The sequence below is a fragment of the Lactuca sativa genome, chromosome 6 (assembly GCF_002870075.4).
Source record: "Lactuca sativa cultivar Salinas chromosome 6, Lsat_Salinas_v11, whole genome shotgun sequence".
NCBI classification, from domain to species: Eukaryota; Viridiplantae; Streptophyta; class Magnoliopsida; order Asterales; family Asteraceae; genus Lactuca; species Lactuca sativa.
The window spans coordinates 187,471,599-187,489,848 of NC_056628.2; the positions used below are offsets into that span (position 1 = coordinate 187,471,599).

Here is an 18,250-nt window from a genome sequence, read left to right on the forward strand (position 1 = left end):
CCAGACTACACCATCAGGAAAATATATTGATGTCTTCATCATATAGAGTGTTCAAAAAATCATCATTACATTCGTCCGCTTTGAAATAATATTCTAATTCAACATCTATTAGAACATCCTTAAAATCCCCATCCTCTTACTCATCGTAAACATAAAATTCCTAATTTCCTTGGGATGATTACTCCATTATATAATCGTGGTAATGTGAAAAATCAAAGAAATGTAACTATTTTTAGTGAATAAATAGCTAAGACGAGATTGAAGGGTTGAAATCCGTTTGCAATTAACCCACCTTTGGTTCAAAGGGGGTGAGAAACCTGACACATTTCCCAAAATCAAATATCTTTGAAGGGTTTTTTGGGCTATTTTGTAAAAAAAAAAAAAAGAATCATAGCTAAATCATAAATAAAGTTGGAATGTAGGAATTTAAGGAAGCTTTCCCAAATGTAAAAGGGGCTACTAAACGTAAATAAAACAAAAAGGGTGTCCCGAATGAACAAGAGTAAAAACCAAAGGGTGCTTCTTGGAAATGCTATAATCTCGATCATCTTCAACCTCCACGATCGATCCTCTTCTTGTTTCTTGTTCCCTTTTCGTTAAATTCCTCACTAAGGTTTTTGTGAACAAGTGGAATTAATTACCTTGGAGAAGAAATCAGCATCAGATTACAGAATAAGACCATAATTTCAGTTAGATCTATTGAACGTCTACGTAGAAGAGGAATTTTGTCGAACAATTTCAGTTTTTTTCGATGGTTTCGCTACATAAGCGATGATCCGCAATCGGAAGGGCGGATTCTCGTCAACGAAGTTTCGGCGAATTAGGTATTTCGATGGATATCTTTGACAATTAAAAATCATAATTTCTCTATCTGCTATTTTGTTTGCCTATGTTAACCGGAAAGCTAACATGGGAGCACATAGCTAATCATCAATTTTCCGAAAGTAATATAAGCCAACATTGTCTGTACTGTTTCATTTGTATTCTATGCGACTTAAGTAACAAAAGTTATGAAGTTAGCGAAAGGACGTCAATGCTGAATGTGTCTGTGTATCTGTATTTCTCAATATTGTTGACAGTTGATAGTATGATGCTCCTTTGCATAGTAAGCTAACTACCTTGATCGTATCACATATATTTGACAGCAATCACCCAACTATATATAGATGATTAGATACAGTGAAAGCAAAAGTAATGTTGAGATTGTGTGTCCAACAAGTTTATTCCATCATTATTTAGCTTCTCAGATTAAAGTATGAACTAGAATTAATACATAAATAGCATACCTGAGAGTGAAAAACTAATTTTACATTCCAAGAAAAACAAATGAATGCTTAAGCTCTGTGTGTGTATGTGTGGATTATAATTGCTGTTAGACCAGTTATTTGAACATTTTCTGTTCTATCATATTTTGTTTGCAAGAAAACCTGATCACTTATGTTGAATTAAACGAGTTATTTTGTTTTTGTTTTAATGTGGATTGTATTGTTTTGAAGTTTGATGGGTATAAGTCTTGATTGTGTATGAATATTGGCGGTGGAAGAATGAACATTGTAAGAGGTGTTGCTGGTCTTATTCGAAGGACATCTGGCTATGGTGGTGACTATAGTGTAGGGTCAGCGTCTCATAAGTTCCCTGTTCCATCTCCAAAAGTTAAATTCAGGTACTTTTTTTTGCTGATTTCAAGAAAGTGATTAGGTATTATCATATAGTCAACAACTGTTACATTTGTAGTGTTTCTGTTGTCTACCTTACGTGTAAAGGCTGGGACTACTGATGTGTGTTATATGATTATATCTAGTGTTGTTATTTGTAAATACAGAAGTTTTACATGTATTAAATAACTGATACATTTGTGGAGCATTGTTTCTTCTATGCATTGTCCTAAATAGAGTTGCTTTTTTTCATCTATAAACGAAAAATATATGTTATTAGGTAAAAATGCAGTCTAATTGCTTGTTCTTTTTTTATTTCTTGAGTACATGCAGAGTTTTTAAGACTTCCAGTTTTGTTTTCTTTTCAGTGATATTGGTGATGAGGCAATTTTATCTGCACTATGGGAGAGATATCAAAGTGTCTCTGAAAAGGTATTGTGATGTCACTGCATAAACTATTTATCGATTAAAATTGAAGTTTGTCATACATCATTTAACATTGACTTGTCTTAATTTCCAGGCAGAAATACACAAGGCTTTTCATATATTTCTTAAACAATTTTTTGTAATATACAAGAATTGGGAGCCATTAGATTTAGATAATTCCACAGAAGCTGCTTTGGGTGTTGCATCTGGGGAGGAGTCTGAAAATCCTGATGAGGTTATCATTGGCTGTTCTACTGCACATCCTGCTGAAATCATAGTGATCTTGATAGAAGAAGTTACAAATATAACAGCTATGGTCACTGAATGTAAGTTAACCTATTTTTCACTTTTTAATCTTCATTGGCTTATATTTCCTGCATGAAATTATTTCAATAAACATAAATGATTTGCCTTCATTGACAGGCATATCAGGTTCTTCAAGTAACTTGGTCATTACACCTGAAGGTTTTCGTGTCTTAAAATGTTTGACTATCATGACCCGGTCAATGCATAACTGTAAAGTTTTGGGCTATTATGGTGGTATTCAAAAGCTGACAGCACTAATGAAAGGTATATTTCAGGCTATAATATTTTTTGCTTTTTTTTTTGTCTGAAATTGTTTGTGATATGTTTTGTCTGTTTAATCAATAATCTTCCAGATTTGTTCAGAACCTAACGAATAGTGTCTTTGATTCGATCTACAGATCCTAATGTTCTCTTTTAGCCATTAGCTTTTTGACTAAGATATTGTGTAGTTTTTAATGCTCAGATTGTCGTCTTGTATGCTGTAATTGACCAATGAGGTTTGCCAACAAAAGATTTATTGCTTTAGGAGATCTGTGTTTGTATTTTTAAAGGACTATTTGTAGGCTTATGGGAATAATGGGATTCATATGACTATGATGAAACCTTTTCTTTAGGCCAAGATGCTATCTATTTGTATTTGTATTGCCTTAGATATCATCGATCACTTGCCTTTGTTAGTTGGATGTAAAGATTGCCTTCCTTAATATCATTCTTTAGAAAGAAGTATACACAAAACTCCCACTAGGTTAATTGTTGAGGAAGGTACATCTAATGAATGTTGACAATGCTCTTATATGGTCTTAGACTATCCCCTAATCCCCTAGAGTAATTGAGGAGTTCAGAAGATTATTTAATGCTCTTGAGGTATCACTAGGGTTGTCCAATCGAATCTTGATGACATTATTATCACTTAAAATGATATTTTTTGGGGTTTCAGAGTTCAAGCACTTTCTATAGAAAACACAAATAGATTTTATTTGCAACTAGTTAGGTATCATTAACATCTTTCCTCCCACTTGAGGAGTGTTAGATATAGTATTTAACTATTTATAGAACATGGCTACATGAGATCTTTACGTTATTAAATTAAATTTCCTATTTAGGTTGTATCCTATTTATAAAATGCAGGCCTAATCTCATAATAGAAACAAAAACCTAAAACATTTACCAGATCTGATTACTACACACTTGCATTTCTGTATATGAAGTAGACAATGCAAACTTGTATATGTCATTGTGTTCTTGTATTTATTCTTTTCTAGCATTTAACATTGCAATATTTGTTTCAGCTGCTGTTGTCCAATTGAAAACCATTGCTGGCGCGCTTTCAGCTGATGAAACTTTATCGAGTTCTAATGTACAAAAGGCTGGTGTTTTACAAAAAATACTTGTACATGTGGTTTCAATTTTATGCGGGTTTATCAATTTACAGCTAGATATATATGGAAAAGCTCAGATAGATGTTGACAACTTGGAGGATAGTATTGAAAAGATGGCCACAACTCCAGAACCTTTCATTGATTCAAGAGATCCTCTTTCTGAAAAAAGATTGCAGTGGCATCAGAAGGCAGTCATATCAGTGATGGAAGCTGGTGGTCTTAATTGGTTAGTAGGTAAGGTATGCATCTTCAGATTTACTTTCTGTTGAGAACTAAACACATTTGAATATCTGAGATAAATAAAAATGGGCTATTTATTGGTCACTTTCATTCTTTCCTAGATTTATTGGTTTCCATGAATCTTTTTTGTTTGCCCTGTTTGCACTTTAAATTAGGCTTTTTGTATAAAGGGAGCTAATCTTTTTAATGGTGTTTTCAGAGCTGTTGCGGGTGATTAGACGATTAAGTTTAAAAGAACAATGGACAGATTCGTCTCTTCAGTATATGACTTTAAGGACTCTTCAGTTGGCATTGACTGATAACCCACGTGGTCAAAATCATTTTCGGAGCATTGGGGGCCTTGAGGTGTTGTTGGATGGTTTGGGAGTTCCATCATTTAACTCTTTAAGTTCAAGGAATTCATCTTCTTCTGATCATGGAAGGTAACATATCCATTGTCTTTTTGTGTTTTTAGTTGGATATCTTCTTCATTGATAGTTTTATGTTTTGTTGACATGACTTTTTGGTTCACATTGTTTTTTAGTGGAGATGGAAATCGTTTAATGTGGGTTTTGCAGCTCCATGTTCTTTCTTTGGAGGTCCTCAGAGAAGCTGTGTATCCTTTCATTTATGCCCATTTTTTTATATCAGTGAAAAATAGAAATCACTTCGTTATACTGTTGATTTGATGCACTTAACCATGTTACAGTTTTGGCAACTTGAACAATTTGCAATTTCTATGTGAAAATGGAAGAGTGCACAAATTTGCAAATAGCTTTTGTTTGCCAGCATTTGTGTTTCAAGAATTCATGCAACAAAGAAGCAACTCATCGGTGGAGGATGATTTGAAAGCCAATATTCAGAGTACAGGAATAACAGAAAGTTCTTCGTCTGTGAATAAACCTAGTTGTCAATATTGGAGTAATTATACTGTTAATTTGAGCAAAACCCTCTATTCCTTTATCATCCCATTAGAGGATTTAAGATCACATCAAGTGCAATCGGGTCGTAGTACTTTTCCATTTTCCTCTGTCTATGGGGAACTTTCAATAAAGTTCATGATGAGGGTTCTTCTAACTGTATTTCCAAGCATCAAGGCCTTTTCAAATCAAAATGAGCTTCCTAGCCACTTAAGGTGAATCATTTTCTCACAACTATTCTTTTCATATTCTTTTCACATTCTTTTCACATTAACATTTAACTTTTTTTTTTTTATTGTTTGCCGAGGCTTTGGTCTCCTCCAAAAAATAAACATTTAACTTTTTTCGTCTTCATTTGATTGCAGAATATTTCTGTATTCGCTGCAGCATTATGTGCTATTTGTATTTAGGAAGATTCTAGTTTTATCCCCCTCATCACTGGATGTATTTCGGTCAGAAGGGGTGTGGGATTTTATCTTTTCAGAGCACTTCTATTTTGGAAGTGGTTCAAAAGTAATTCCTGAAGCTTATTTTAACTACAGTGATGATCGCCCATGGAGCACTGAGCCTTTTACTCGTTCAAGATCCACTAACAATCGAGTACCAAGCTATGAAACTGATATCCTTCAAACAAATGTAATTTCTGTTGTGGAATTTGCTGCAACACTGGATGCAACTTCACATAATATGGTAAGTTCCTTCTCTTTTTTCTCCTGACAACTTATTTTGTCAGATAGTATTGCTTATGCATCTAATTGTTTTTGTTATGGCAGCCTGAATGTTCTGTGCTGTTAGATGCCCTGGAACTGTTTGCTTGTAATCCTGAGGTTACCACTGGTCTAGCAAAGTGTCTACTCCACATTTTGCAGCTTGCACCTGAGAAAACATTTACTTCTTTTAAGACACTTGATGCAATTCCTCGTGTGGTCAAAGTTACTTGTATTCAAGCTCAAGAATCCAAAAAACCTGAAAGTAAAAGGAGTAGTTCACAAATTTCAAAGAAATCAAAGTCACCAGAGAATGTTCGTGGTTGGCGGGATAGTATGGAAGCTTGCATGCAGCTTTTTGCAGAGTTCTTTTCGGTTACTGAAGAAGCAAAGTTTTTGGTTTTGAATAGTTCTACTTGTATCGATTGTTTGTTTGATCTTTTCTGGGAAGAATGTTTGAGAAGTTCCATGCTTTCTTATATCTTTGCCCTCATGAAGGTATACTTTCTAGTTTCTTCTTCTCTTTATTCTATATACATATGTGTGTTTGCGTATCAATGCCTTTTTTTGTATTCGACTTTGGCAGATCATTCCATCTTCCGAAGAAGACCAAAAGGCAAAGTTATACTTATGTTCCAAATACTTGGAAACCTTTACACATCTCAAAGAAAGGGAGAAAAACTTTGCAAAACTATCAATTGATCTACTGGTTGGGATGAGAGACATGCTTGTGAAAGACCGGATGGTATATTTTCTTGATATATGTTTCATAATTTTGTATATGATTATACATTGTGGTGTAGTCAAAAGTCAAAACGAGTCTTACATTTTTTTTTTCTTTTTCTTTTATATATTTGCAGTACTTCCAGACTTTGTTCCGTGATGGTGAGTGTTTTCTGCATGTTGTATCTTTATTGCATGGGTATGCTGAAGATGATGAGGGTGAAAAACTGGTTTTAAATGTTCTTCAAACTCTAACCTCTCTGCTTACGGGTAATGATGCCTCCAAGGTACTAGATTCATTTTTTTTTTCTTATTTGTTGTGTAGGATTTACTGCTCCTTGCAATTTTGTGTCTTGTTTAATAAGCTTATTTTGGTTTCTAAATTCTAATAAAACATTATTGACACCTGAATTTTGTGTAGACTGCTTTCCGAGCTCTTGTTGGAAAAGGTTATCGGACACTGCAAAGTTTGCTGTTGGACTTCTGTCACCGAAGACCCAATGCAGGTCTTTTAACCGCTCTACTTGATATGCTTGTTGATGGAAAGTTTGATCTCAAAAAGAATCCTGTTATGAGGGTAAGTTTGGTATTAAGTAACCTTCTGAATGAGACTAAATGACCATTTTACCCTTACCATTAAGTAAAAAAAGAAATAGTCTCGTAAGTCCATAAGTTTTTTTTTGTGTGTTTCACGAGCTGATATTTTACCTTTTTTTGGCATCAGAATGAAGATGTTATCTTGCTTTATCTGAGTGTATTGCAGAAGGTTGGTTAATCATCTTCCACTTTATATCTCTATTTTGTTATCTTGGTCTCCTTTGAAGCTAGCAAATCAGCAATGATTCTTTTTTATAATGATTACGCATAAATCATTCTGAATCTTTACTGTTCCATCTTAAAACTGGGCAGAGCAGTGACTCGATGCGAAATGAAGGGCTGAACATGTTTCTTCATCTACTGAGAGATTCCATATCAAATAGAGCTTCATGTGTCCGAGTGGGAACACTTAGTTTTCTTCTTGACTGGTTTCCTTGTGAAGATAATGACAGTGTTGTCCTCAAAATTGGCCAGTTAATTCAGGTCACTGGTGGACATAGTGTATCTGGGAAAGAAATTCGCAAAATATTTGCTCTGCTTCGAAGTGAGAGAGTGGGGACCCGCCAGCAGTACTGCTCATTATTATTAACCAATATTTCATCTATGCTAAATGAAAAGGGACCCACAGCCTTCTTTAACTTTGATGGAAATGATTCTGTAAGTTTGGTTGCATTTAATTGACTGATCAGATGGGTATTTGTTTTTATTTATCTGCATACTCAGTTTTTTTTTTCTTGCAGGGAATAATAATCAACACGTCACTGCAGTTACCTCTTTATAAAGGATATTCTTTTTCTTGTTGGCTTCGTGTAGAAAGCTTTCCTACAAATGGAACAATGGGGCTTTTTAGTTTTCTTTCGGATAGTAGAAGAGGATGCTTGGCTGTCCTTGCAAAGGATAGGCTTATTTTTGAGGTAGAATGATATGTTTTTATAAGGGACTATATATATATATATATATATATATATATATATATATATATATATATATATATTGTTTTGTAGCACATTTTAATTGTGTTTTGTTTATTGTTTGCAGTCAAGATATCAGAAGCAACAGTGTGTTTCATTTCCTCTCAATCTTGTTGGTAAAAAATGGCATTTTCTGTGCCTAACTCACAGTATTGGCAGAGCTTTCTCAGGAGGGAGTCTAGTAAAATGTTATCTGGATGGAGCTCTTGTTTCATCAGAAAAATGCAGGTCTGAACCATTTGGTTTTAAGAAGAATTTTATGATTTTGTTCTATTACTAACTTTCAGTAAATAAATAATTACTTGTCTTTTTAATGTCCATTTGCTCAGCTATCCCAAAGTCAATGAACCGTTGACCGGTTGCATGATAGGAGCACCGATTAATTTGCTTTCTTATGAAGAAGATATCACTTCCTCTTCCAGCAAAGAATCATCTCCATTTTTTGGTCAAATCGGTCCAGTTTATCTCTTCAATGATGCCATCACTCCTGAACAAGTGCAGGGAATCAATTTCCTAGGCCCAAACTATATGTACTCTTTTCTTGATAATGAACTTACAGTGTCTGCTGATAACCAACTGCCCAGTGGGGTTCTTGATGCCAAAGATGGTCTGGCTTCCAAGATTATATTTGGACTCAATGCACAGGTTTTCCTTACAAGTTTCCCTGATAATATACATGAAAATTTTCTTTTCTCTTACAGTCTGCTGTTAAAAGCTAGTCAATTAAAGAATGACACAATTTTCTTTTCTCTTACATTGCTTATGGCCATTAAAGAATTCTTACGTTTGTTCTCATTTTCAGGCTAGTAATCGCAGGGCGTTATTTAATGTTTCATCTTTGCTGGATCATGCGGTTGACAAGAGTTCATTTGAGGCAACTGTTAAAAATGGGACTCAACTATGCTCTCGCCGATTGTTGCAACAGATTATCTACTGTGCTGGGGGCGTTTCTGTCTTTTTCCCTCTCTTCACCCGCATCGATTTGTACGAGAATGACAGTCAGAATCTGCTGACACCTATAACTAAAGAGCGCATAACTGCTGAAATCATTGAGCTTATTGCCTCTGTTCTAGATGAAAACCTCTCAAATCAACAGCAAATGCTCAATCTTTCTGGATTTTCGGTTCTTGGTTTTCTGTTGCAGTCACTCCCTTCCCAACAACTTAATATGGATACCTTATCGGCTCTCAAACATATGCTAAATGTCATCTCAAATTGTGGTTGGTAACTCTTGAGATTTCGTGGTTTAGTCTTTTTAAAATATTCTCATGGAATAATTGTTTATTTATTATTCATCATACAGGCTTGGCTGAAGTCCTTGTGGAGGATGCAATATCGCATGTATTTCTCAATCCTTTCATCTGGGTATATGCAGCCTACAACGTGCAAAGAGAACTATACATGTTTCTCATTCAGCAATTCGATAATGATCCAAGGCTTCTAAAATCTTTATGTCGTTTTCCACGTGTTCTTGATATAATCCACCAGTTTTACTGGGATAAAATGCCTTCTCCCATTGCTGGAAGCAAACCTCTCTTGCAGCCTATAACCAACAAAGATTTTGGAGAGAGACCCAACAAAGAAGAAATACAAAAAATCCGGCTGCTTTTACTGAGTATTGGTGAAATGAGTCTTAAGGAGCATATTGCAGTGTCGGATATTGAATCTCTTGTATCCTTTTTTGAGACAAGTCAAGACATGGCATGCATTGAGGACATTTTACATATGATTATCCGAGCTCTTTCTCAAAAATCACTGCTTGCATCTTTTCTTGAGCAAGTCACTGTAGTTGGTGGCTGTCGTCTTTTTGTCAATCTGCTTCAAAGGTATGTTTCTCTTGTGTTTAAAACATGGCCAATCCTATTTTGATTTGTTTTATTTATTGTAGGGGCTATGAACCAATCCGATTGCTCGGTTTGCAATTCCTGGGAAGACTTTTGGTTGGCATCCCATCTGAGAAAAAGGAGTCAAAATTCTTTACTTTAGCCATGGGAAGATCAAAGACTCTTTTAGAAGGCCCCAAGAGAATCGAGTTAAGGCTGCCGCCCATTTTCTCTGCCATGTCAGACAGGCTGTTCCGATTTCCTCAGACAGATCTTCTTTGTGCAACTTTTTTCGATGTTCTTCTCGGTGGTGCTAGCCCGAAACAGGTGATGTCCCTTGTGGGGATAGTTTTGTCATTCTACTTTTATAAGGCTGTAGTTAACTGAAACACTCTAATGATTTTGCAGGTTATACAGAGACATAATCAGCCTGAGAAGCAAAGAAACAAAGGAACCAACGTGCAGTTCTTCCTACCTCAAATATTGGTTCTCATTTTTAAATTTCTGTCTAACTGTGAGGATGCAAATTCAAGAATAAAAATACTTGAAGATTTGCTTGAATTGCTAGATTCAAATACCTCTAACATTGAGGCACTTATGGTAAGAGGTTCAAAGAGCATTATTCTTACCACTTTTTTACTGCAAATCTTAAGATAACTCAAAAAAAAAAATTTATAGGAAAATGGATGGCAAGCATGGTTAGTTGCTTCCATGAAGCTTGATGTGTTGAAAACCTACAAAATGAAACCACAACGTGATGGTGACCCTGAATTAGTTGAGCAGAACCATGTGAAGACCTTATTTTCTCTAGTTCTATGTCACTACATACAGTCATCAAAAGGTGGATGGCAACCTCTGGAAGAGACTGTGAATTTTCTCCTCATGCAATATGAACATGTATGCTGTTCCCTTTACTTGTCACACAATCTTTCTAGTTTCATTTTGGATTTATATTTCTAACTTTATACAGGGTGGCAAGTCGTATTGGTATCTGCTACGTGATATATATGAGGATTTGATGAAGCGTCTTGTGGACTTATCTTCTAGAGAAAATATCCTTTCCTCACAGCCATGTCGTGACAATACATTGTACCTTCTGAAACTAGTTGATGAGCTGCTGATCTCTGAACTTGATAACAAGCTTCCAGTATGTTCCTTTAATATCTTTTTGGTTGGCTTCTTTGACTCTGTAATTTACGTGTCTTATTCTATTGCAGTTTCCAGCATGTGGCTATGATTTCTCTCCTGAACACATTCGGTTGGAAAATGATAGAGATCTTGTTTCTGCTTTGTACGAGGCCCTTCAGGGAGATGGTCATGATCATATCTCAAAGGCTCACAAGCAGTCTGTCTCTAATCAAATTGAAAAGATGGATGAATCATGGTGGAATCTGTATGACAATTTATGGGTTGTGATTAGTGAAATGCATGGGAAAGGGCCAAGCAGGTTGTTACCAAAATCATCATCATCTGTAGGGCCATCTTTTGGTCAAAGAGCACGTGGTTTGGTTGAGTCACTTAACATTCCTGCTGCAGAAATGGCTGCGGTTGTTGTGTCAGGAGGACTCACAAATGCACTCAGTGGGAAACCAAACAAAGTAATCGATAAAGCCATGCTGTTAAGGTCTGAAAAGTGTTCAAGAATTGCTTTTCGACTTATGATTGTTTATCTATGCAAATCTTCTCTTGAAAGAGCTTCACGATGCGTCCAACAGTTTATTCCCATACTGCCCTGTATCCTCTCTGCTGATGATGAGCAAAGCAAAAGTCGACTACAAGTTTTTATCTGGTATTGCCTTTTCTTTTTCTTTTGAAGTTTCTTTCATAAGTGTAAGTGTTGGTGAATGTGAGATTATAAGCTTTTCTTTCACATAGGGCATTGCTTGCTGTTAGATCCCAGTTTGGGATGTTGGATGATGGTGCTCGGTTTCATGTCATTGCTCATTTGATCCGTGAAGCAGTTGACTGTGGGAAGCTGATGTTGGCAACCAGTATTGTTGGAAGAGATGATTTATTGGATACAAGCAGTGTCTCAAAGGAATCCGGAACAATCCAGAACTTGATACAAAAGGATCGCGTGCGTATTGCGGTGTGTCTTATTATTGCTACTTCCGTTTTAATTCACATTAATTACTTTCCATTCTGTCTTAGTTTGAATACCAATGGAATCTTATTAAATCCAATGATTATGCGATTTTCAGGTTTCAGATGAGGTTAAATATTTAAGAAATAGCCGTGCCGAGCAAACAAAACAAGTTGCTGAGTTTCGTGTTAGAATGAATGAAATTATATCTTCTGATTTGAATCAATGGAGAGCTTTTGAAGATGATATACGCAGTAGCTTAAATTCTATTCTTGCCTCAGATGACAGCAGAAGAGCTTCCTTCCAGCTTGCTCATGATGAGGAGCAACAAGTCACTGCTGTAAGCTTAAAGCTTTATCTTGGCTATTCCTGTGTTTGCTTGTGATTATGATTGCCATTTTCCAGATTCTGCTGTTGACAAGTCATACATGTTGTTGCAACACTGTTTTCACACAATAAACAGACTTAAAAATAATGCAAAGCTAATTATATCTTTAAAATTATGGCAAGTTTTTAATGTTGTTGTAGCACTGTTCTCACACAAAAGCCAAACTTGTAACAGGAAAATTGGATACACATACTTCGCACTCTGATAGATGAAAGAGGTCCATGGTCAGCTAATCCATTCCCCAACAAAATTGTTACACACTGGAAGCTTGACAAGACAGAAGACAGATGGAGGCGTAGGCAGAAGTTAAGACAAAATTATCATTTTAATGAAAAGCTTTGTCATCCTCCTTCAACTGTTCCTACCAATGGGACTATTCCTGCTCCACTCGAAACAAAGTCAGGGTTTGCAGCTCACATTCCACAGCAAATGAAACAGTTCTTGCTTAAAGGGATTCGAAGGATTACAGATGAAAGTTTTTTGGAATCTGTAGAACTTGATGCTGAAATCAGTGAGCAGAAGGCTTCCACCAGTGAAGATGTACTGGAGAGACAGAACTCAGAGGCTCCAAAAGAGGAAAGTGAGCAGCAGAGGGATTTCCATGACAGGAAAGACCATTCCTCTACTACTACTAGCTCAATAGAGTCGGAGGTATGTCTCCTAATTATATGAAAACTTGTTAAATAAATAAATAAATAAATAATCAGAAGAGAGATTAATGAGAAACCATTTTTTTTTCGTGAGAACTGTGAGGATTAATCTGATCAATTCATTCAGTAAGGGCATGATTATCAAATATGATGTCAAGCTTGTAACCAAATAAAGTTTGTTGGAAAAAAACAAACCCACCAACCACAAATTGACATGTGGCTTTTGTTAAATAGATAAAGTGTAGCTGAATGTCAGCATATTTACATTTATGCCATTGCGTCTAACTCCTAATAACATCATTTTTCCAATGAATTTCGATCAAATCAATGGATCAGATTAGTCATCACAAAAAAAAAAAAAAAAAGGTTCTCACCAGATTTTAAGCCTAAATAATCATATACCATATGTATATCTTCATACTTTTGACTTTGATCAACTGCCAGGTGCTCATGTCTGTTCCATGTGTACTTGTTACACCAAAAAGGAAACTAGCAGGTCGTTTGGCTGTGATGAAGAAGTTTCTACATTTTTTTGGGGAGTTCTTGGTTGAAGGCACAGGTGGATCATCTGTTTTTAGAAATATTCAAGCATCGGGTGGTTTTGATTCAAATAGAAGCGATAATTTAGCAGCACAAAAGCAAAAGTTCATGAAATGGCCACTTAATTTAGATTTAACATCCGAGGGGGAAGCCTCTGATAACATAAATGCAGTTCTTGGTAATCTTCTTCAGAAGCAATCTGAAAACATCAAGCGCCATAGAAGATGGGAAATTGGCAAGGTTCTTTTTTTCTTTTCTTTTATAAATCAATAATGTTTCCTCCTTTTCAAATTCATTTCCCTTAAATATTTGGTTTTTTAATAATAGATAAAGGCTGTCCACTGGACTCGCTATTTGCTCAGATACACTGCCATAGAGATTTACTTCAACGATTCAACCGCTCCAATATTTTTTAATTTTGCATCAAATAAAGAAGCCAAAGATGTTGGAAGCTTGATAGTTTCCACTAAAAATGAATCTGTTTCTCCAAAGGGGTACAGAGACAAATCTGGAGTTATTTCCTTCATTGATAGACGTGTTTCATTGGAGCTTGCTGAAACTGCAAGAGAAAGCTGGAGGAGAAGAGACATTACAAACTTTGAATATTTAATGGTTCTCAATACCCTTTCGGGCAGATCATATAATGACTTGACTCAGTATCCTGTGTTTCCTTGGGTAGTGGCAGATTATTCATCTGACAAACTTGATTTTAGCAAGTCCTCTACTTTTCGTGATCTTTCAAAGCCTGTTGGAGCACTGGATCAAAAACGGTTTGAGGTTATTTAATTAAACTTTCTGTATGAATTTAAAAAAGGGCAAACCATGGAGAATGGCAATGTACTTTAATATACTACTTACCCATAATAACAATGTTCTTATATATCTTTGCCTACAATAGCATTGTACAACATGTTCTTTACTCTTTATTTGTTACATAGTGATATTATCAATAAAGAAATGTAACGAGTAAAGGATTGCAAGTACATTGCTACTATATGTAAAGAAATACATGCATTTGCCCATTTAAAAATATTGTCTTGATCAGAAGTTTGCTAAGGGTACTTGTTTGGCTATTGTTTCAGGTTTTTGAAGATAGATACCGTAACTTCTCTGACCCTGATATCCCCAGGTAATTCTTTTAGTGATCTTGACCTATATATATATATATATATATATATATATATATATATATATATATATATATATATAAAATTAGTAACATGCTTAATATTATCTTGCAGTTTCTTTTATGGATCTCATTACTCAAGCATGGGTATTGTGCTATATTATCTCCTTAGGTTAGAGCCTTTTACAGGCCTCCACCGTACATTGCAGGTAATACTTATTTGTGTGTGTGTGTGTGTTTTTTTTCTTCCATAAAGTAAGTAGTAGAATTTTGATCAAAGTAAGATAAGATGTGTGTTATTGTTTTATAGGGTGGTAAATTTGACCATGCAGACCGACTTTTTCAAAGTATTGAGAGCACATTTCGGAACTGCCTTTCTAATACAAGTGATGTGAAGGAGTTGGTGCCTGAATTCTATTACATGTCAGACTTTCTTGTTAACTCAAACTCTTACCATTTTGGAGTGAAACAAGATGGTGAACCTTTGAATGATGTTGGCCTCCCTCCTTGGGCCAAGGTATGTATGTATTTCATGCTTCTCTCAAGTAAATGGTAGATATCTTTTTGTTCATTATAATTGTTTTTGGCTCAGGGATCACCTGAAGAATTCATTAGTATAAACAGAGAAGCACTAGAAAGTGAATATGTTAGTTCAAATCTCCACCACTGGATCGATTTAATCTTTGGCTACAAACAACGTGGAAAACCAGCAGTTGAGGTTAACTTTAAAAAAAAACTAACTTTCAACAATTCATTACAAGTTTTTGGTTGTTGGTGCATATTTTAATAATTTATAATAATATAACAGGCAGCAAATATCTTCTATTATTTAACATACGAAGGTGCTGCTGATTTAGAAACAATGGACGACGAGTTACAAAGGGCAGCCATTGAAGACCAGATTGCTAATTTCGGCCAAACCCCGATTCAAATCTTCCGGAAGAAACATCCTCGAAGGGGCCCACCAATCCCAATCGCCCACCCTCTACGATTTGCCCCTTCTTCCATTACTTTATCCTCCATAGTTTCTAGTACAAGTACACATCCTTCAGCCGTGTTGTATGTGGGTATATCAGAGTCACATGTTGTCCTTGTGAATCAGGGACTCTCCATGTCAGTCAAACTATGGTTGACCACCCAATTGGCATCTGGCGGGAACTTCACCTTTTCTAGCTCACAGGTTGGTTGGTTTCATTCATTCGTTCATGATGATATATATGATAATTGGTGTATTTTATTTTTTTTATAAAATGTTGGTTTTGTATATATATTTTTTTCAGGATCCTTACTTTGCGATTGGTGCTGATGTGGTTTCGCCTCGTAGAATTGGTAGCCCTTTGGCTGAAAATATTGAACTTGGAGCACAATGTTTTACAACAATGCAGACGCCATCTGGCAATTTTCTTGTTTCATGTGGCAACTGGGAAAACAGCTTTCAGCTCATTTCCCTTAATGATGGACGATTGGTGCAGAGTGTCAGACAGCATAAAGATGTTGTTAGCTGTGTTTACGGTAAGAGATAGCAACCTACTTTCATTTCTTTTTTGTAAAAAAGAAAAAAAATCTCATTATATTAAAAAAAAAAAAAAAAAAAAAAAATCCTACAGTCACATCGGATGGCAGCATCTTAGCAACAGGCAGCTACGACACAACCGTGATGATTTGGGAGGTTTTACGAATGCGGACCCGCGGGATCCCAAGCGACACCTCCCACCGCAAAGACCACGTCATCGCCGACACACCATTCCACATCCTATGTGGACATGATGACGTCATCACATGTGTATACGCGAGCACAGAGCTGGACATAGTGATCAGCGGATCAAAAGACGGGACATGCGTATTCCACACCCTCCGGAAAGGCAGATACCTGCGGTCCCTCCAACACCCGTCGGGGTGCCAGGTGTCAAAACTGGTGGCATCAAGGCACGGAAGGATCTTGCTTTATGCTGAGGATGATTTGAGTTTGCATCTTTATTCGATTAACGGGAAGCATCTGAATTCATGCGAGTCGAACGGGAGGTTGAACTGTATCGAGTTGAGTGGGTGTGGTGAGTTTGTGGTGTGTGGGGGGGATCAGGGACAGATTGTGGTGAGGCTGATGAGGTCGCTTGAGATAGTTGGGAGGTATAGTGGTGCTGGAAAGATCATTACTTGTTTGACTGTGACACAGGAGGAGTGTGTGTTGGCTGGGACTAAGGATGGGAGTTTACTTTTGTATTCCATTCAGAATCCCCAGCTTCGTAGGACCACTGTTTCCAGGACTTTAATTAAAGCCAGACCTACTACACCTACACCTACTTCTGGGACCTGATTTCATGCACGTTCATACCTTTAGTTGACTTCACTTCAGGTATTTAAAAAAAAAAAATAAAAATAAAAATAAATGATTAGGAAGATATGTTAAGTATTTTGCTGACGTTATTACATATGTGTATTTTATAGTGCAGATTATGATATAACCGATCCCTTTACATGATGACATTACCAAGATGTACAACAATACACAGACAGTAGTACCCTATATAAATATTCGTGCATTTTCCCCCTTTCAATACTCCCAAGGAAAACGGTGAAACTATGGGTTGACACATTCTAACACACACTAATTCATGTACATTATATGTGGCCTCTTTTTTTTTTTTTTTTTAATAAACTTATATGTATTACACATAATGAATTAATCATGATAAATGTAACCATAGATGTGTTGATCCCTTTGTACATATGAGATCAACTCCTTGTTATTGTTAGTTATAACTTATAATGGCGATCCCCATTTTCAGGGGTTTATAAATATTTTTTTTCATCTCATGCTTTGTACTTGTAGTGTTAACAAAGCAAAATCATTACAACCTTTTAATAAAACAATTAAGAGATTGTATATACTAAAGTAAAAATATACTTTATGCGAATTTCAACATTGTTCACCCAGTTGTAATAAAAAAAATTTTAGCTTGACTTGATTCATCCAAGTATCCCACGGGCTACAAGGGCAAGATGACTTTCCTTCACTTTTACTCACTAGCAATCTTCTTGAATCATTTTTTTTTGTTCATACCACAAGTTACAACCTATAGCAACAATATAATTGGTTATTTGCTTAAGTTTAGAATGGTCACATAATCTCATACCTAGAATGGGTACGATTGTGTCCTATTTTTGTTTGGGATCATAAACAAGAAAATGAGTATCTTCTATGTCGCCTTCAAACTCGCCATCTACCTTTCTTGTGACTTAAACCAATGAGTAGAATTCTTTATTGGTATAACCTCATCATCATCATCTTTATGGTTTATTGATAAGTCTGAGATGACTGAGTATATATCATCTTCACATGTATCACTATATGTATCCATTTCTTTGACTTTCTTCCTCAATCCACTCAATAATTGGTTATTTGTGGCGGCGAGCAGAAACAATGTTATTAGATACCTCAAGAAAGCCCGACCAAAACCACACAGTGTGATCAGTGTATACTTTGATTCTAGAATCATTACCATACCATAGTTGGAAAATTGCTAGCTTTTCAAAAGTATGTAAAAACTATATGGGTATACGTGTGAATAATTTGTGTATAGCATTTTCTCAAAAATTTTATTAAGAATTGTAGGTGCTCTATATTATTATGAAAAGAAAGCTCAATTATTCTAAAGAAAAACGTTGATTAAAATCATGTTAGTCATTACAACGCCTGTTGGTCATTCAAGAAATAATTTAATATGACTTTTCAAAAA

General features: G+C 35.8%; 1 protein-coding gene across 4 annotated transcripts; it reads left to right on the forward strand.

Annotated features, from left to right (window-relative positions):
• The first annotated feature begins 536 nt into the window (after positions 1-536).
• On the forward strand, positions 537-17,325 carry LOC111898845 (BEACH domain-containing protein B). 4 transcript variants are annotated; one of them, XM_023894726.3, is made up of 39 exons: positions 537-824; positions 1,497-1,663; positions 2,024-2,087; positions 2,176-2,407; positions 2,505-2,651; positions 3,677-4,000; positions 4,206-4,428; positions 4,530-4,601; positions 4,695-5,120; positions 5,271-5,595; positions 5,679-6,110; positions 6,199-6,357; positions 6,473-6,622; positions 6,757-6,912; positions 7,060-7,101; positions 7,245-7,589; positions 7,673-7,846; positions 7,971-8,131; positions 8,233-8,548; positions 8,706-9,123; positions 9,207-9,729; positions 9,792-10,053; positions 10,135-10,326; positions 10,405-10,623; positions 10,697-10,873; positions 10,944-11,515; positions 11,602-11,815; positions 11,928-12,149; positions 12,372-12,848; positions 13,292-13,627; positions 13,715-14,164; positions 14,470-14,516; positions 14,629-14,722; positions 14,824-15,030; positions 15,106-15,231; positions 15,322-15,693; positions 15,794-16,025; positions 16,121-16,866; positions 16,959-17,325. In XM_023894726.3, the coding sequence occupies exons 2-38, from the start codon at positions 1,524-1,526 to the stop codon at positions 16,825-16,827; spliced, it is 9,735 nt and encodes a 3,244-aa protein (XP_023750494.1). In that variant the 5' UTR covers positions 537-824; positions 1,497-1,523; the 3' UTR covers positions 16,828-16,866; positions 16,959-17,325. The 4 variants fall into 4 exon arrangements, with proteins under 4 accessions (XP_023750494.1, XP_023750491.1, XP_023750492.1 ...); XM_023894723.3 differs by having other exon boundaries at positions 1,544-1,663; XM_023894724.3 differs by having other exon boundaries at positions 1,544-1,663; positions 16,964-17,325.
• Positions 17,326-18,250: the final 925 nt, after the last annotated feature.

Excerpts from the sequence above, each read along its gene's own strand:
- LOC111898845 (XM_023894723.3), top strand. The coding sequence starts at position 772 with ATGATCCGCAATCGGAAGGGCGGATTCTCGTCAACGAAGTTTCGGCGA. Across the intron at positions 9,124-9,206 it reads AAATGTCATCTCAAATTGTG|GCTTGGCTGAAGTCCTTGTG; the intron begins GTTGGTAACTCT and ends TTCATCATACAG. Across the intron at positions 16,026-16,120 it reads TGTTGTTAGCTGTGTTTACG|TCACATCGGATGGCAGCATC; the intron begins GTAAGAGATAGC and ends AAAATCCTACAG.